The 20,441-nt window shown below is 34.3% G+C and overlaps 1 protein-coding gene across 4 annotated transcripts in view; it reads left to right on the top strand.

Moving 5' to 3' along the window:
• CLCN3 (chloride voltage-gated channel 3) overlaps positions 1 to 19,965 on the top strand; it is a 76,678-nt gene extending 56,713 nt beyond the window's left edge. For 2 of the 4 annotated variants that reach the window (XM_039876123.1, XM_039876124.1), the window contains 7 exons: positions 369 to 449; positions 1,384 to 1,929; positions 4,367 to 4,553; positions 6,134 to 6,532; positions 11,430 to 11,646; positions 15,166 to 15,241; positions 16,978 to 19,965. In XM_039876123.1, the coding sequence (XP_039732057.1) occupies positions 369 to 449; positions 1,384 to 1,929; positions 4,367 to 4,553; positions 6,134 to 6,532; positions 11,430 to 11,646; positions 15,166 to 15,241; positions 16,978 to 17,136 (1,665 nt within the window). In that variant the 3' untranslated portion in view covers positions 17,137 to 19,965. The remainder of the gene's footprint in view (positions 1 to 368; positions 450 to 1,383; positions 1,930 to 4,366; positions 4,554 to 6,133; positions 6,533 to 11,429; positions 11,647 to 15,165; positions 15,242 to 16,977) is intronic. The other 2 variants (XM_039876125.1, XM_039876126.1) reach the window with 1 other exon arrangement.
• Positions 19,966 to 20,441: the final 476 nt, after the last annotated feature.

The raw sequence follows: 20,441 nt of genomic DNA, 5'->3' as shown, positions 1-20,441 counted from the left end.
ATGTCCTATTTAAAAATAAGTAAACAACTCTCCCTTCAAACCCCGGTTACTTCTCTCCCTACTAGTCTTCACAAACATCTTGAAAATTGGCTGTATTCATTGCCTCTTCTTTATATCTCATTTACATTAGTTTATCCCGCACAAATGTTTTTTGACTGAATACTGAATATATGAATGACCTTTTAATTAAAGCAGAAAAAAAAATATTTTTAGAAGAAATAAATATTTTCCTTTGCCTGCGGAGGAGGAAGACATGTGAGATAAATTCAGAAGAGGCATTTTGAAAATTAAATTAACACGAAGAATTTTTATTTGGTATAATTTTGAATTTATAAGAACATATGAAATAAGCCACTTCCTCTTTTTAGGTGCTATCAGCTGCCTCGGCTGCAGGTGTTTCTGTAGCTTTTGGTGCACCAATTGGAGGAGTTCTTTTTAGCCTGGAAGAGGTAGGTAAGAAAAAATACAGCAGTTAAAATGATGTATAATTACTCTTACAAATATATTTTGGCACACTTTCCAGTTTCATAGCTAGTGTAATGTTAATAGCTACAGATTTTGTTTTTAAGATTTCAAATTTATTTTCATAGTTATTTTTCACCCTTACATAAAAAATGTAGTATACTATATAGTTCTTTACCTTGGGAAAAATCTTTTTAAAAATATTATTCATGTATAAATATTAGTGATTATTTAAAATTTAACTTGGATGTATTTAAAAGTAACTAGATATGAATTCGACTTGGAAAAATACTTAAAACAATCTATCTCTATTAGCTGAGATATAACCTGTGTTTTTATTTAAAAATTTTTTAAGAATCCTAAATGGTCTTGTAAGTTTTTCTTGTGTGACTATTTCTGTTGTTATTATTGATGTTTAAGGAGATAATTTTAGTTGCTTCAGTGGAATATTTTATTTTTCTTTTCTTTTTGGTCCTTAAGACTTTTATACTTTTACACAAAAATATGACTAGAAAACAGAAAAAGTTTTCTTTTCCAGTTATTTGTGCTCTTTTCTCTTTTCTACTTAAATAGAAGAGGTAAATTAAATAGTTCTTTTTGAGCTAACATGAGTTGGTGCCAGTATATTTATTCTTAACTATTATGATTGAATTGGAATTGAAATTCATGTTGAAAATAAAACAATGCTAGGTATTTTAAATAATTTTTAGACATTTATGACCAGTTCATATTGTGAATGTATACTGGTATGATAGTCAAGTTAATAAAAACATCAGTATTTTTCTTTCCATGATAAAATCCATTACATTTAAATTCTATTTGCAGCAAAATTTAGAGCTATACTATTTACCATCCAAGTTATAACCTGTCAGAAATATCTTATAAAATTATAGCATTAATTTTTCTTCCTTTTTTTTTTAGGTTAGCTATTATTTTCCTCTTAAAACTTTATGGAGATCATTTTTTGCTGCTTTAGTGGCTGCGTTTGTTTTGAGATCTATTAATCCATTTGGTAATAGCCGTCTGGTCCTTTTTTACGTGGAGTATCATACACCATGGTACCTTTTTGAACTGTTTCCTTTTATTCTCCTCGGGGTATTTGGAGGGCTCTGGGGAGCCTTTTTCATTAGGGCAAATATTGCCTGGTGTCGTCGACGCAAATCCACCAAATTTGGAAAGTATCCTGTTCTTGAAGTCATTATCGTTGCAGCCATTACTGCTGTGATAGCCTTCCCTAATCCATATACCAGGCTCAACACCAGTGAACTGATTAAAGAGCTTTTTACAGACTGCGGTCCTCTGGAATCCTCTTCTCTTTGTGACTACAGAAATGACATGAATGCCAGTAAAATTGTTGATGATATCCCTGATCGTCCAGCAGGCCTTGGAGTATATTCAGCTATATGGCAGTTATGCTTAGCACTCATATTTAAAATCATAATGACAGTGTTCACTTTTGGTATCAAGGTAAGTGCTGATGTGGGGTGATATGTAAGTAATCTTGGCATATTCAAAACATGTAGAATGAGAAATGAAATTTTTATCTAAAGGTGGTTTTATAAATGTAGGCTGGAACATTTTTATCTGTTGGGTTTAATTTTAAGTAATGAAAAAAAATTCCTTAGATTATGTTGTCGAGCATGGTATCTGTTGCTTTGTAACAAATTACCCCAAAACAGAAGCTTAAGATAACTACTTATTTTGCTCTTGATATTGGTCAGTGATTTAGGAAATACTTAGCTGGGCATGTTTTGTTTGGTGTCTAGTACAGTTGTCATCAGACACAGCTAGGACTGGTCAGCTCATAGATGTTCATTTGTCTGGCACCTGGGCTGAGAAGATTCAAGCAATCGGAACTAGAACATCTGGGCTCCTAGAACATCTATTTCTCTATGGTTTTTCCAGCATGGTGGCCTCAGGGTAGTTAGATTTCTAACATGATAGCTCAGGATTCCTAAAGCAAGTATCCCAAGAGGACCATTCCTAACCTAGCCAAAGAAGCCATGCAGCTTAACTTCTGTTGCATTCCATTGTCTAGGCAGCCACAAAGACCACCCAGGTTCAGGGGGTGGGGACGTACACTCTACTTCTTAGTGGGAGGAATGTCAGAGAATCCATGATTATGCTTCAAAACCATTTATGTTCGTTTCCTATTCCTGCTATAATAAATTACCACAAACCTAGTGGCTTAAAATCACACAAATATAGTTCTGGAGACCAGAAGTCCAAAATGGGTCTCCCTGGGCTAATATCAGGGTGTTCACAGGGATTTATGGAGGTCCTAGGGGTAGTCCACTTTTTTTTTTTTTTTTTGCCCTTTTCAGCCTTCTATAGGCTAGTCACATGCCTTGGCTCATGGCCCCCTTCTTTCATCTTCAAAGCCAGCAATGGCTGGTCAAATCTTTTATCTCATCATTCTAACACTAACTCTTCTAAATCGTTCTTCCACATTTAAAACACCTTTATTATTACTCTGAGCCCAGCCAGGTAATCTAGGATGATAATCTGTTTGAAGGTCAACTGGTTAACAACCTTCATTCTGTCTGTAACCTTAATTCCTCCTTGCCATGTAATGTAACAAGATATATCTTTGGAGAGCCATTATTTTGCCTTACCATATCCCTGTAGTGTGTTAGCTTGAAAAGACACTTGAAAAGGCCCATGAACACCAAAGATTTAAGGCCTTATTGCTTCTTTTGAATTTACAGAAGTGAGAATAACATTTGTTAATTAGTGTTTGCCAATAAATATAATTCTAGTATATGAATCTGTCAGTGATATATGTAGGGAATCAGATGTCAGCTAATCCTTGTTCTTTAAATTATTGCACTTATAGTTCATATAATAGTTAATGTTCTCTAGTGATAATGTACTTCACAGATGTACATTATGTGGAATAACTGCTTAATTTCAATGAAATTGGGTGGTGTTTTAAAATATGATCTTTTTTTCAGTCATCCTTCATGTTTAGTTCACTGTGTATAAGAGTTAAATAATAGAAAAACCTTGAAATTTTACTTTTTTTCCTTTAATTTATTTAAAGGATTTGTTAAAGCTCTCATTTCTACAGTAAGTTTTTTTTGTAAAGCCCAACTTTGTCACCATTGGGTGAACTATAGAAAGCCAGAGGCAATTGGCAGACCTTTGTTAAGTCTCCCATTACCTTCCACTCTGGCTGAGGGATCCTGGTTGGCAGGAGAGTGTAAAATGTTCGATTACTTCTGTTTGGATATGCATTTAATGATCCTGATACACCTTCAGTGTGCCATCACTTTGTGCTAGGCTTGTTTCGTATCCAGAATGGTTTAGAGCTGTTGTTAGACTTTTAATAGTCTTTAAATGATCTTGTATAAGATGCTTACTATTCCCATTATCTTTATTAAATTTGAGATACACACACACACAATCACTAAGAAATTATTGGGGGACCTGATAAGATCACTCACTTTACATTGTACCACTTAAGAGGAATACCATCTACTAGTTCTATCATTTGATGAACAACAAATACGTAGGAAGGACATAAACTTGGAGTAAAGGACATTTTTCATAACTAAATCACTTTGAATTGAATTGACTTAGAGTTATGAAAAATGCTTCGTACTGTCCTTTTATTTTTTTTTTCTTCCACAGTTCCCCATGGACTAATGAAAATTTTGTTAGGGACTATCATTAGGAACCCCTGAGTTAAAGGATAAAAAACTCTATTTATTTTCTCTTTGGCCTAGAGAATGTGGTTTGTTACTTTGTAACCGAAGTCATGGAATTGTTAAAATATTATTATGACATGATTTTGGTCAACTTTTAATGTACTAAGATTTTGATATGTATAAAGACTCAAAAGTGTTAGAAAGAATTCCATTTTAAGCATCCTGCCTTATTAAACACTCTGTTTTCGTTATAGGTTCCATCAGGCTTGTTCATCCCCAGCATGGCCATTGGAGCAATCGCAGGGAGGATTGTGGGGATTGCAGTGGAGCAGCTCGCATATTACCACCACGATTGGTTTATCTTTAAGGAGTGGTGTGAGGTTGGGGCCGATTGCATTACCCCTGGTCTTTATGCCATGGTTGGTGCTGCTGCATGCTTAGGTAATGTCACTGTGTCTGGATGCTCGTGTATCTGAAAGAGAAAAGAGTGAGTGAGGGAGTGTTCATGCTTAATTGTTAGGGCGAGGTGAAGGGGAAGAAGGTACAGGACAGAGGAAGAGAATGTTTTAACAGAAATAAGACAGTGCTACTATTATATTGTATTACACAGTGCTAGTTTTCATTTTACCTGTCTCTCAACATTTGTTAATGCAAAAATTTAATAATAGCATCTTTTTAATGTCATGTAATGCTTTATGATGGAAAACATCTCATAGGCTTAATTTGAATCCTGTCCAAGGAGATTTTTGGTTTTTTCATTGTCAAGGATCTTGACTTACCTATACCAACTGTAGCCTGCTTCCTAAGATTGGCATTCTAGCAAAGCTGCAGAATAGCTTTACTTTGGGCTCTGCGGTGATTTGTTTTCAGCCTCAGTAAAAGACTTCTTTACCAGCCTTCCTGGTAAATCTCAGATGCATTTATAGCAAAATGAGAATGGTAACTACTGTTTTAATGAAAAGCAAAATATCTGCATTGAATAGTGAGCCCTGGTAAGTTCTTGAGCTAAGGAGCAACATGATGAAAGTATCACTTAGGAAAGAGAAACCTGGAAACATGGCTTAGATAGTGGATCGAACGTAATGGGGCCTAAAGTCAAGGAGGTGAGATAAAATAGTATTAAAATTAAGGACCAAAGTCTCGAGGGTCTTGACTAGGTTGGTAATGGTGTGAATACTGAGAAAGGGACCCATAGATAGATATTTTGCAGAGCAAATCAAATAGGACTGGGTGAGAGTCTAGATGTTAGGATAAAGTGAAGGGTTGAAGCAAGAATGATGACTACGAGGTTGTCAGGAAGAATGTGGTACCTAGTGTTGCAGTCAGGGAAGTTGGAATGGGGAGCCCTCTGGGAGAAGAGGAGGAGTTTGGTTTTAAGTGTGTGGTGTGTTCTGGGACAGTGGTCATCTGAAGTCTTTACAGGAAAAAGAGACAAGCACAATAAGACAAGGCGTGCATAGTCGGAGATGTGGGGCAAATGTAGCGGTAGCTGGAGAGCTGTGCGGGAGGCATCCACACAGAGATGATAGTTCAGAATGATGATTTGGGTAAATGAGTAGATGAGTTTTCTAAGGGGGATGAATATTACACTGCTAACAAATCACAAGGTGTCAAAGTATTTTACCCATTTTGAAAAAATTTAGAGAAGTGTGCTAAATTAATATTCTACCCACATATGAATTTAATTTGTAAACTGATAGTAAAGAAGATAACTGTGATGTGCTTCACCAAATTCTTTAAGAATTAATGATAAGCTTTTATATGGGTGAAATGTCTTTGCTATAGCAATAAATCGAAAATGGCAAACTTATTTTAGCTGGCCAGTTGTGCTTTTTTTATATGAAGCAAAAAAGTCTTCTGTGTTATAAAAAAGATTGGTGTTTCTCTAGATCTTATTAAAATAGTGATAATTTGCTAAGTTCTCTTTACAAGTTGTTTTCAACTGCCTAGTGCAAAATGTTTTACTAGCATGTTTTGATGAGGATCCAGTCTTTCCTGACCAATGATGCTTATTTTTTCAGGTGGTGTGACAAGGATGACTGTGTCCCTGGTGGTTATTGTTTTTGAGCTTACTGGAGGTTTGGAATATATTGTTCCCCTTATGGCTGCAGTAATGACCAGTAAATGGGTTGGAGATGCCTTTGGCAGGGAAGGCATTTATGAAGCGCACATTCGGTTAAATGGATACCCTTTCTTGGATGCAAAGGAAGAATTCACTCATACCACTCTGGCTGCTGATGTCATGAGACCTCGAAGGAACGATCCTCCTTTAGCTGTCCTGACACAGGACAATATGACAGTGGATGATATAGAAAACATGATTAATGAAACCAGCTACAATGGCTTTCCTGTCATAATGTCAAAAGAATCTCAGAGATTGGTGGGATTTGCTCTCAGAAGAGACCTGACAATTGCAATAGGTACCTTTTTAAAAAAAAATACACACCTATCTATATCTATCAGTATATATCTAGGTAGATAGATACAGATATAGCATAGATTTCTGGAAGAAAGGAAAGGGATAAAATTTAGTTGGTTGTGTTGAGAGGGACACAGGGTGTGTTTTATGTCCCTTAAAGTCTTAAGTTCTTTAGGAAAGGAGTTTATACTTCCATAGATTGTTTTCCTGCTGAGCATCGTTTTATCTTTGCTTTGGCATTGTTATAAGAGACTGGAGTCAGAGTCTTCTTTTCCCATTCAGATAAGCCTTGTTAAGTTGATATTATTCCTAATAGCATGTAATATAAAGCCTTTGCAAGTGCCAGGGCATCCAGCTAATTGGCTTATTTGAATGCAAGTTATTGAAAATTCAATCTTTATTGGTCTGCTTCATATCTGATTCACACGGTTTTGCCTTTTTAGTTTTGGGATTTAGGTTTGCAATATTAACTTGTAATACATAGTTTAAAGTGAAAAAAAAATCATTGAGATTTTATTTTTGGTCAAATCCCAGATTGAAAAAGTATGTAAGTCCTGTTGTATTTTGTGCTGACATTCCTGAAAATTCCTTTACAGGCATTAACCATGATGTGATATTTCTTGGAGATAAACTTCTTCTGAGAAGGGAGCAATTGTGTTCTTCCAAAATTAATGTTTCCCCTTACTTTCTAGTCCTTCAATATGAGGAGGCCAGTAGTCCTTTTCTATACAATATGACTGCTCTTCCCAGCCCCCGAAGGTGGTAGAGGATATTTTCATTAAGCCATTTCTTTGACTGAGCTGAAAATGTCAGGCATTTGGCCTGTCTCTGAAAGTCACTCCTGTGAGCTTGTCGTTTCCTTTCCAAGTTATCTCTGCGGCCACTGCAAAAAAATTGTGAAATATTTCAATTCATGTGCCATTTGAAGAGGGAAGACTAGACTGTGTAGATGGGGGGAGTATTTACCAAATCAAACTGGAAACTCTCAATTTACAAAAGCTTAATATTAAAGCAAAAAGAAGGAAAGGAAATATTCTATTTAGTTGGCAAAGACTAACAATCCTGTCATTCCAAGTTTTGATTTAGGTGACAGAACAGTAGTTGCCAGAGTGGGCAAAGCATGTGGACAGATTTGGCTCTCCTCAAGTGGTTCAGCTTCTAAGCCATTACCATGGCCAAACCTACAGTCAGAGAAAACTTTTATTGTTTAGATTACCATTATTTAGGTTTTAATTATAGCCAGGTAAGGAAAAAGATCAAAATTTTGGAACTGACATTGACATTTAAAGGAAGAAGGCCAGGTTTTAAAAAAGATTAAGGAAGTGGTAAAGTTAGGAATTATTCACGTTCCCACTGACTCTGTGGATATATTATTTAGTTTTGTTACTCTCTTGAGAAATAGATTATTGGGTCAACAGATATGTCAATTTAAGGGAACAGTGATGCTTCAGATATGTGAGATATCAAGTGACGTAATCAGAAATCTTGGTCTCATGATGACTTTTGAACACATCTTAAATAGTTACTCACTTATTTTTGTAAAGTTTAAGTTTTTGAATGGGGAAAAAAATATACCTGTACATTAGGTTTTCTATATGTGTATAATATGTAAACAACTTAAGGACAAAAAAGAATGCTTTTGTAAGTGGCGAGCTAGATACCATATTCAGAGATGGGAAAACAAGATTTTAAAAGAACATTTTTCCCCAAATTTATTTATAAACTCTGCATTTTAATGTTATTTCATTTTTAAAAGAGGTTTAGTTTTAAAAGAGGTTTTTGTGTGGATGTACATTCACATAGTTCAAATTCAAGTAAAAATACATAATGAAAAATATCACCCATGACCTCTTTAACTCTCTGTAGGTAGCCATCTCCATGGTTTCTTATGTATTTTATTGTCTTTGCTTACTTATATGTGTGTGTGTTTGTGTGTTTTCCTCTTTTTAAACATATTGTATCATGCTATCCATTACCTGTGCTATACCTTGGTTTTGTTTTTTTCACTGAATAATGTCTTCCTGGATATCTTCCCAAATCAGCCTGTGGAGTTTCTTCATTATATATTTTTTATGGCTGCATAGTATTCTGTTGAGTAGGTGTACCATGGGGATACATCATGATTTTTTAAAAATCACTTCCCCAATGATGGACATTTAAGATATTTCCAATCTTTGCTATTATAAAAATTGCTGCCTTATATATTTGTATATTTGATGTTTCGCCTATGTGAAAATTTATGAAAATTATTAGAAGTGGAATTGTTAGATCGGAGAGTAGGCACATTTGTAATTTTGTAAGACATTTTCAAATTGCACTGAGTAGTGGTTAAACGATATATATCCACAAGCAGTGAATGACAGTTTACTATGTTAAAGTTTAGTCAAAATGGAGAGACATTTCCTCCTGCACTTTTGAGTCAGTATATAAAACTGAGGCTGAATGTTCCACAGATTTATTTAAAATGAAGCATATTTCATATTATATTAATAGCGTGAGTTGAATCATCTTTCCTGTGTTCGCTTCTGCAGTGCACATATACTGAAATTGAATCATCTTTCCTATTTTCCACCTTCAGGTATAAAAGTATACTCATTCGTTTCTAGTTATATAATAAGAGCTGTAAGTTTTACAGGGTGACTCAGTGTATGAAAACATTAATGTCATTGACATATTGAAAAGTACATGTCACAAATGACAGATTTTTTTTGTTTTTTTTGTTTTTGCTTTTGTTCTTTTCTCCTATCCCCTCAAGATCTTTCATTCAGAATAAAGTACCTAGGAGAGTTAATTTGCTTAAAGTTTCCCCTCCTATAACAGTATTATCAACTTTAGACCTTGAAATAGAGTTTAAATTACTTAGTAATACAACCGTAAGTGGACTAGCCTTTGGTTTATCTGTTAGTAGTAGTTAAACTTTATACCTGCTCACTTAATTGAAATACCATTTTATTAATTTAGAGACTTTTTTGCTTTCTAAAACTAATGCAAGTGTTCTAGAACCCTGCGGAATGTTTTTGGAATCTGCCACTACCCGGTTTCACACGGTCAAAAATGAAGGGGACAGCCTTTGTGTCTTTCTTTTTTGATGAGTTTTGAGAAGTTAAGCCCTTGAGAGTGTATTAACACAAATAGGAAAGATGAAGCCTAAAAATTTCAGAGGAAAAAAAAAGACTTAATATTGTATTAAAGATTAGAGGTAAAATTTATTTTTACTTTAGGAAATTTTATGTTAGAAAAGAACCATTCCCATTCTCTGGAAGTATAACTCTATGTCTGCATGCATACTTTAAAAAAGTGAATCTTATCAGAAAATGAAAATTAGGATGTTTTCTGCTTCAAAGGCCTTTGAATGAATGACATTCAAAAAATTGTTTTTTCAAAAAAAAAATAAACTAAGTGCAAGATGTCCTTGCACTTAGTAAGTGTTCAATAAATGATGCTTGTTAAAATAATTATTGTATTTATATAAAATTGGTAGTCTTAAAATGACAAATTTAAGTCAAGCCAGGTGTTCACAAGCCTTGTGCCTTGTATATCAAAGGAACGTTCTAATATAAATAAAGAAATCAGGTTAATTATTTTTTCTAACATTTTCTAAAATTGTCTTGCCATTAAATGCTTATTTAAAGAGTCTCAGCATATTTTCATTGATGATATAACGTGTTATTTTAAGGTGTTTAAGACTGATAATTGGAGTTAGTTTTAACTCAGAACGTCTGTCCTACAGGCTAACAGTATTTATATTCCACCATTCACAGCATTTTCCAAAAATCACTTATGTCAGTTGCTAATGGATTTCCTTCTTTTCCATGTTTTGATCATGCTTTTAAGGTGATTTAGTAAGTTTTAACCATTAGAACTTCACTTCGTGCCTTCCTACTTGAATGTGTTACAACACAGTTAAATAAGGCTTTGGTGGTCAGAAGTCAAAAGCATTGCAGTATTTGTTTATGAGCTGTATGTTTATCTGTTTCTCAGTTTAAGGCTGATGCTTATTCTTTTGACTTAACTGTTTTTGTAGCCAAATTCATTATTGTTCAAAATATGTTCAATTTACCAAATTCCATATTTATACACACAGTTTTGAATACTTACTAAAAATAGAAACATAAAGCTGACTATTTTATTTTTGTATTTTCTCCATTTAATGATTTTCCTTCTTGTTTGTGGTCTCTATTCTTTCTTTGCAGTTTTCTGCATCTTTGCCACTTCTTATTTAGCACTTTCAAAGGCGGAAGTAGGCAGGACAGAAGGATTTGAGGCAGAGCACAATAGAGAGCACACTTAGCCTTTAGAAATAGAATCTAAAAGTCAGTCTGTTCCCATTATGTACATAATTGTAGTTTCAGCCCACCTGTTAATGCTCATGACTTACCTACAAAATTAAACTTTAACATTAGAAAAGAGGAAGAACTAGCTAATTCATAGCAGTAGAGTACAGAACATAGTCAAAGAAAGGATGAAGCTCTCTTTCATGCCGCCTCTAATGCAGAATAAGTGGCAGTACAGGCAGGTGTTATTCCATGATGGATTCCTGTGATGTGTGCAGGTTTCAAGATCCCACATCCAAACATGCTTCCTTATCCCTCAAAGTTAGAAAACAACTTAAGGCCCAGTAAAGAAAAGTGTACCATGATATAATTATACCCAAAATAACATATTTGCACGAAGATGATTTGTTGCTGGTGGATTCTAATTCTGTCAAATATAAGAAGTTGCTAAATGACTTTCAGTCGATTCCTTTCTTGATTAAGAAGATAGGAAAATATGAAAGGACCGAAAGTCCTGGGATACATTTATTTATTTTTTTAATCTCTGAATAAGAAGGTTGCCTTTAAAACACCTAAAACAAACCTATCAATTTTTAATTTTTGGCCTTCTCTGTCTCTTTTCAGAAAGTGCCAGAAAAAAACAAGAAGGTATCGTGGGCAGTTCTCGTGTGTGTTTTGCACAGCACACCCCATCTCTTCCAGCAGAAAGTCCTCGGCCCTTGAAGCTTCGCAGCATCCTTGACATGAGCCCTTTCACAGTGACAGATCACACCCCAATGGAGATCGTGGTCGATATTTTCCGAAAGCTGGGTCTGAGGCAGTGCCTTGTAACTCACAATGGGTAAGTTTGGTCAGAGAAATCAGTTCACTTACCAGAGTTTTTTATCCTTTTTAGTGGAATTCATATGCAGTTATTAGAGAAGAGTGTAATCAGCTCCCAAGAGGGAAAGCCTGTCTTTTAGTATGGTTATGAATACAGGATCAGTCACCCAGTTGCACACTCACAAAGAATAAGAAAAAAGTTAGCTGCCCAGTCTTTGCCAAAATATAAGGTGACATTTGTCGGCAACACTTCAAAATTGGCAAAGAGATGCTGAACATCTCCCGCACGCGGGCCTCACCTGGAGGGAGCACTGCAAAGACCTGTTCCCGTTTGTAAGTATTTCATTTTTAGGATATATATTTCTAGTGCAGTAATAACTTTATAGATATTTTGCTATTTACTGTTTCGGCCATTATTCATTTTATCATGTAATGAGGGCATTAACATAAGATTAAATGAAATTTGTGACAGCTGAAAACCTCCTTTGGCAAATTCTTTGTTTTCTACCTTCTGCATTCACAAATCTTTTACATAAACTGCTAATGACAAATAAATACTCATGTATTTAAAATAGATAAATTGATGAATTTATTTTTCTTCCCCTTACACATAAACCGCCAGTGTTTCTCCAAAAAAGGAGTTGAGGAAAGTTTTGTTTGGCTGATGTCACAGAGATTGTGGAGACGTAATACACAGTATGCCTTGACAGACATGCCCCTTCATTGCCACTGCTCCCTCCATTCCTGGTCCTGGGATCTGTTTCCCCACCTGTTCTCTCTAGTCCCTTTTCCCCCAATTCTATTGCTGTTCCTAGTTGACATAATTAAGAACATTGTTTCACCTAAAAGCTTATAACAGAAAGGCTTGAAATGAGAAACGAAGGGGGTTTTTGAATTATGCTTACACTGCATGCACAGTGTGAAGCTGGTTGAAATACCAAGAGACATACTTAGAGAAATACTAAGAAACACTTAGAGAATCATAGCAAGTTTTTTAAAACAATATTTTGTACAAAATACATGGCCCCTATCTAGAGAAGAAAGGAGGAAAGAACAGAAAGGAAGCAAATTTATTTATTGAACACCTTATCAATGTTTCTAATTTAACTTTGCAGCCCCTTCACAGAGTAGGTGGCAGTATCCAGACTTGACTGATATAGTAATTGAGCTCAAAGAGGTTTAATAATTTGTCCACGAGGTTAGTAAGTCGGATATCAGGGAATCAAATGTGTTTCTAAGTTTAAAACCCAATAGCTTGCTACTGTTTTACTCTGTAATTGGCTGAGAGAATATATCTTCCTTTGCGATTTCTTAAACTACTGCCATTTTCTTAGACAATATTAGACTGTATTGGGTTAGAAATAGAAATATAAAGCTAGAGTATTAGATCCATTAGAGTAAACGTTTTTGCCGTGCTAACCAGGTAAAATAACTACGTAATAATGAAATAAATCATAAAAGGGTTAAAGCTCTGGATTAAGGGCAAGGAGTTTGGAATTATTTAATAGTATAGATATTGACTGGAAAAGAGATGTATGTAGTAAAACATTTTTTTTTTTTTAGTTTAACGTTTAATTTTTTAAAAAATGGTACCAAACTTCACTGTTTAAAAACTTAATAAACACATGTTAAATGGAGCAACTCTTTGTGAAGCTTTACTTGTTTTTGGGCTTTTTAAATTATAAATGGCTCAGTTGGAAGCTAAGCGGAGGTGTTATAAACTTTTACTTTCTTTGAGTTATTCTCATTGCCTGGCATAGTTTGTTCTTTTATGTACTACCAAATATAAATGTCATTCTCTAGTTATGATTATCTATGATCACAAAGCTATATAGATTAATTACCATATTTCATTTTGCTCATCAGTTCCCAGGTTTTGGGCAGCACAGATATTGGAAAGGAAACTACTTAAAAGAAAGTATAAAAATAATGAAGCGGGGCAGGGAAGATAGTTAATTAAAATCTTACCTGATACAGCCTGTTTATAAGCTTGGGTTGATGGGTGCCTCCATTATAGTTTGCTTATTTCTGTCCTATAAAGAAAATAGATCGATAGATGTAGAAAGGGAACAGATCATTTGGTGTGGCGGCTTTTGGAATTTGTTCTTTGAAGTGTGTAAGGAATGATTTAAACCCAGAAAAGAAATCATATCATCAGGTTTTTAGTGTGGAGTATGAAGTTCTGGGCAATTGCTAATATTTAATAGTTTATACTGTGTCCTTAGAGGTGGGAAATAACTGGGGAAGGAGACAGAACAAATCTAGTACCTTGGATGCAAAGAGAAAATGAGAACAGAGAGATAAGGGGAAAGTGTGTCTGTAAAATTTAATGATGTTACTATTAGATGTCCCACATTTTAATTTTAATTAGAATTTCTCAAAATGTTTCAGTCTTGGTAGAACTGGTAGGATGTTAATAGACATTGCTCAAAATGAGTTTTGTGATCATTTAAGTTAGGAAAGTATCAGATTATATACAGTTGAGGTTTCTATACTGTGGAACTTCTCAGAACTTATAAAATGTTCATGTTATTTTATTCTCAGACAGGATAATAGGAAACATAATTTTCCAAACTTATTTGAATATGAAACCTTTTTTTTTTTTAATGGAGGAAAGAGGGAAAAACTTTTGAGACTAGTTTCTTGGAGCATAGTTTGGGAAACTGTTGGGTCATGCTCTGTTAACTATTACATAATTATTTGTTAGCCTACAAGGAAACAGCAAATTATTCTTTAAATGAGTCACATTTCACATTAAGTTTATTTGTACTTCCTGAAATTAATAAAGCGGCACTGAATCTGGCTTTATTATTCTCAAATCACTCTTCTTCATTAGCTAGAGAGAGAAAATATAAGTATGTCCTCTTTTTTAGGGCTGTTACTTTGTAAATATGAACATTGCTTTGTAAATCTTTAAAATTGCCATTTGGTCCTTAAAAAAATTGTCTTTTTTCTCATTGTGTACCTTGTGATTTGGCAGAGCTTGCTAATACAGTAACTGAAATTAATTTAGTGCACATTACCTTTAATTTTAATTCTAAATAATAGTAAAATCCAAGGGATTTCTTAAGTCTCCTCATAGGCAATAAAGGCTAAGCCTCCTACTTTTCCACTGTTGAGGTAGATCTAGATAACAGCTGCTGCATTGTGACATTTCAGGTATTAGAAAAATATTTTCCTCGGAGGAAGGAACACTGAAAGTGAAATTAAATTTCAGAATTTTATAGTTGTGTATTAATATTTTTTGTACTTTATAGTCATCTTCATTGTGAACTTTTTTTTTTAATTTTGATTTTTAATTTAAAAAGGAAAACCACTCACCAGTATTTTAAAATAGTAGCTTGTCACTTTTGAAAGTCAGTAGAATTTATGCAAATGGCACCTGGGACTTCAAATCATTTTCATTTTTATTTTTCTGAGGTTCATTAAAAGCATTCTTCTGGTTCATGTTTTTATTTTTTTCTCTCATTTTTATTGTTATGATTGGAACCTCTTTTAATTTTATTTCTCACAGTTATTAGCATAACATCTGTTTCAGGATTGTCTTGGGGATCATCACAAAGAAGAACATATTAGAGCATCTCGAGCAACTAAAGCAGCACGTCGAGCCGTTGGTGATTAGATATATCAGATCTCCTCATTAGATACCTTAGAAGTCAGGAAGCATGAAACTTGTGAACTGTTCAGTTCTCTCTTTCCCAGATACCTGCTGAACAAAAAATCCTACATGCTGCCAATTACATTTATGTCTCATAAATATATCTGTAAGAAAAATTTAGATATATGTGAAATTCTTTCATAGGAAGTAAGCAAAAGTTGAACTCTCTCATCAAAATCATTAGGTGCAATTTAAGAACTGTAAAGAGTTTAATAGTTGAATGAGTAAATATTACTGGACATTTTTAAAGTAAACACCATATATCTGTCTCTACCTTAGCAGTTATACTGGTCTCACAAGACACTTGACTGGTTAAAATGTCTACCCTGTCACCCCAAACTCTGTTTTTTTTTAATGTTTGCTAACTGCGTGGTAATCTTGTGATAAATCTAAGCTCATAAATGATCTTAACCGAGCTTAGCAATGTTCAAATTGCTGACAGTTAAATGGATTTTTTTATGGGCACACTAGAGTGTAATGTGTACATATGTATGTGTGTATATATGTATATACATATATATGTGTGTATGTATGTGTGTGTGTGTGTGTGTGTGTGTGATCGTAGCTTTAGTTCTTTTTATGCTATACCCTGCATACTTTCAAAGTCAATAATGTATGTCTTGCCATTTCATTAGGAATCGTTCCTAGAATATGTGATATGTGTGCCCATTTTGTATGATGCTTCTAGAATGCTGTAAACAGCTTTTACTGGTCATATGCATTTGTTTTAACTGGCTTAATGTCCTAATGGTTTCATGACTAAAGATAAATTTTGAATTATAACCTAAAAATTGTCTGGCTCTAGCAATTACTGCCTGTAATTATTTTGCCCTGCAATTGTCATACCTATATAAAACCTGTCCCAGTTTATTTAGTACATAACTGATTATGTATTCCTGTTGTATGCTAATATTTCACAAGTGTTTCATGCATCCTTTTTTAAAAAACTACTAACCAGAATAATAAGTAGCTACTCATTCATTCTGCTTTGTGCTTCTCCTATAATAACCTTTTAGGACCACTTCTTGAATTTTCATTTGTCTTTTAATGTAAGCATTAACAACTAAGACTTTCATAAAAGCACTGTATCTTAACTTTTTTTGGCTAAAATCAAAAGAGGAAACATTGATGAGTGTACTAGAAACTTGGGTTATCCTATGGTTCTTGAGGTTCTGAAGTTTGTGATTCAAGTTCTGTGTTGACCATTTGATCTCAATTGTATGTGCTTTCATGAAGCTTCTGCATACAACTAGGTAATCCCTAAATTATTTTTTTAAGTTAATTTTCATTTTTAATAAGTAGAATATCGAAGGGATTTCGTCATCAGACATTTTACTGCTTTCTTGATGTGCTGGGAATGAATTTTCCTTCTCAAACAGGATCAGCCTCATTTCTTGTTCATATATCCTCCCATTTTTTTGTTACTTTTTTGTTGGCATGCAGTAATCAAAATAGCTCTGCTTCAATGAGAGTCAGCGAAAGGACATAGTACTATTATTAGTGACCATAATAATTTTTATATCAAAAGATGGTTGCTGGATAATTTCATTATCTTTACCAATAAAATACTTTTTGAAAATACAAAATCAGGCTGCTTGCTTTGCTCTATTCCTGTCAACAAAAGGATTTAGCTATAAATTTACTTTTTTCCCCATTTTATTTTAATAGCTGTCTTCTGTTTATCCCTTTCAGGCGCCTCCTTGGCATTATAACAAAAAAAGATATCCTCCGTCATATGGCCCAGACGGCAAACCAAGACCCCGCCTCAGTAATGTTCAACTGAATCCCGTAGATGAGGAGAGGGAGGAGGCAGAAGAGGAAGTTCATTTGTTGCATAGCACAACTCTGTAACCTGCAAGAGTCGTCTACTTATTTTTCTCCTAAAAAAAAAAAAAGAAAGAAAAGAAAAGAAATATAAAAGCCAGGCTTTTGCAACACAGTTTGCAAATAATGCTGGTGGAATGGAGGAGTTGTTTGGGGAGGGAAAGCAGAGAGAGAAGGAAATGAGTGAGGTATTTCCCCCTCTGAGAGCAGCCAATCAACTCCTGTTCTGCACTGGATGCATTCAGCTGAGGATGTGCTGTGATAGTGCAGGCTTGAGCTTCAAAGGAGAGGACACCGGAGCACCTGGCCTGTCACTCCAACATCGCAAAGACACGTTATCAGTCCCTGTTTCTGGAGGGATTACTTTGAATTGAGCCATCTATAAGACTGCAAGGTCTTGCCCTTTTTAAATCAAAACTGTTCTGTTTAATTCATGAATTGTATAGTTAAGCATTACCTTTCTACATTCCAGAAGCTTTTCTTTCTCCTTCACCCTCCCTCTCTCTTTCTCTCTCTCTGTAACAAAGCCTCTTTAAATTGGTGAACCTTTTTGAAGCAGTCTTTCTCATATTGAGATGTACTGTGATATTACTGAGGTTTTATTACAAGAAGGGAGTGTTTCTCGTGCCATTAACCATGTAGTTTGTACCATCACTAAATGCTTGGAGCTGTCACATGTGCCACAACAAAGGCTGATCAACTAGGTAAAATCTTGAAGTGTGAATGAAATCTCTCAGCTTGTGTGCTGTGTGGTTCAGAATCTACAATGAAACCTGACTTGTAAGGATAAACATCTTTTTGTTTTTTTTTTTTCCTCTCAGACCTTATGAATAATGTTACCTGGTCTTATGCATATTTTGTACTTCTAAAACTACTATGATATACAAGTACTGTTCAGCATACGGAAACAAAATGCTGATGCTTTGACAGTGAAGAGAAGGAAGTATTCTGTTTAGCAGTATCTGGTATTAATTGCATGTTTAAACACTGGAATTTTTTTCTTGAAGTTAGATCTTTTTTTTTCTCTTTCCCCAAAATATTTTACTGCTGACACTGAAGAAGAATTGTAATTCATAACTTGCACTAAATGTATATTTCTTTTCTTAAAAATTTACCATTCTTATTTATATTTTTATGGATTAAAGTTTATAAAATACAGATCAGTTAATATCTCACTTAAATAATTTTACCTTTTTAATGTGTTTTTATAGAGTAATTCAGACTTACAAATACAGAGGTGTAAACAAAGTTTACAGTGGGAAAAACAAGGGTGTTAAAAGAAGTCGCGATTATTTCTCTATGATCCAGTGTGTACACAAACCTTTTTCTGATCTTTCACTGCCATCCCCTGGATTATGTCTTCTGACCTGTCCATTTTGACTCATTAACTGGAAAGTTGAAATATTACAAATCACTTTGCAGATTAAAACCAAAAGTTAAATAAGAGTTAACCTTTTTTGAAAAAAAAAAATGAAAACAATAAAATTGCAAAGGTAGCTGTTAAAATTTTAATCTGAACATAACCTTTGAGTCTTTGGGTATGTCACATCCATAAGTGTTCAGTGATTGATTATTCACGGTACACATTTTTACAGAATGAGTTGAAAATGTAATGAGGTATGTTTGGGATTTTTTGGGGGGCGGGGGAACGTCTGTCTTAAACATGGTCTTAATCGGCAAAGGCAGTTTACTTGAAGGACTGGCCTCAATATTCTGTGATTATGCATTTTGGTAGAAAAATGAATTTTTGCAGACAGGCATTTTCTGAAACACTGGCAATGAGCTGTTTTTACATTCTGGAAGTGATTCTTCACTTCATAGTTAGTGATAATGTATCTGTAAAATCCCATAAGATCTGTAAGATCTTGAAGATTTATAAGATCATGAAGCCATATTAGAATGACAATTGAAAGCTGAAAAAATTTTAGGAGTTTCTTGGAACATTCTTAGTTTTGCTATCTGCCTAAAATTAGTATTTTGTTCCAATTACTTCCCCACCCTTTAGCAGACTTCACATTTTCTTAATGACCTCTTCAAAGTTTATTTAACCATCCAGAATGAAATTTCTAAATGATGGTTCAATATATCTTATCTCCAGCTTGTCTTACGTATATTTTCATTGTGCAAGGCACTTTTAGAATATGAATTCCTCAGCATTGGCTATTGAATATTGAATTGCTTGGTCTTCAGTTACAAGGCTTCAAAGAGAAACAAAGTTCTTTGCAGATAGCTTTAAAACATTAAAGTTCTCATGGGTTTCATTTTTCATGTTTCCGTTTTGATTTCAGGTCCTCTTTTCATTGCCCATCCTGCTTCAGAGACTGACATTTCAGGGTGGATATTCAAGGTGGCTATTAATTTTCTTGGTATATTTCTATCCCTGATGTGTCTTACTCAAATACAGGACAAGTGCCGTATTTTTATGCATTCAGTGATTTTCTTTGGTATTACTATCTGGTCCACTTTTTCTTGATACAATGAGGTGTGTCTGCTTTTTAATCAAACTGTGAAATAGTGGAGACCATGAAATATATGTGCCTGGCTAATTGGCAAATTAATTGACCAATATAATAAGTGGAGCGCCTTATTTGAGTACCCTTTTTTGAGGAGGTATGATGAGAATGGGCAAGGGTGTAAGGTGTGAAGGGAATGGGCAAGGGTGTCAGCATCTCTTATTAATTACTGTTTTCAGTTTTGGTTCATGAAGAATGCTTAGTTTGTTAATCTGTGATGTTGCCTAGAGCTGTATTTATCTGTTTTTATTTATACTAGTGTAGTAAAGCTGCATATCATTACAGTAAAAATGATTACTGTGATGAGTTAATCAGAATATCTATTAAAATCTATATGACAATGTGTGGTTTGGCCTTTAATTATATCTGTAACAGTCTTCTCATTTTTACTGCTGCTCTATGCAGTGTAGGCCAATATGCCTGGTACATGCAGCCTCAAAGGGGTGATATATATAAAGCTTCCCTCAGGTTACAAAGCCATTTCTGTACTTTGCAAGCAAGGAGCAACAAAGAAATAGATCTGGATTGAACAGGATGCACATACTACTAGCAATAGTTAGAGCCTCCAACTTGTCAGCTGCAGGTTTGCAGAAAAATTTGTTTACTTTCAAACACATGATTTTTTTTTTTAATTTAAAAGAAAAATTATGCTATTTGCATGAAGGGAAAATGTACATTATTTACATTTTTTAAAAATACCTTGGATATTTGCTAATAGAACTGTCTAAAAGGAGGTGGTAACATTTGAATTGTTAAAAGATTTTCATAATATTCTAATATTAAACTTTTAGTAAAAAGGAAAACACTTGACTAAAAAAT

The sequence above is a fragment of the Pteropus medius genome, unplaced genomic scaffold (assembly GCF_902729225.1).
Source record: "Pteropus medius unplaced genomic scaffold, Ma_sr-lr_union100, whole genome shotgun sequence".
In the NCBI taxonomy this organism is placed as follows: domain Eukaryota; kingdom Metazoa; phylum Chordata; class Mammalia; order Chiroptera; family Pteropodidae; genus Pteropus; species Pteropus medius.
The sequence above is the reverse complement of the archived record's forward strand: the minus strand, read 5'-3'. Positions and strand labels throughout refer to the sequence as shown.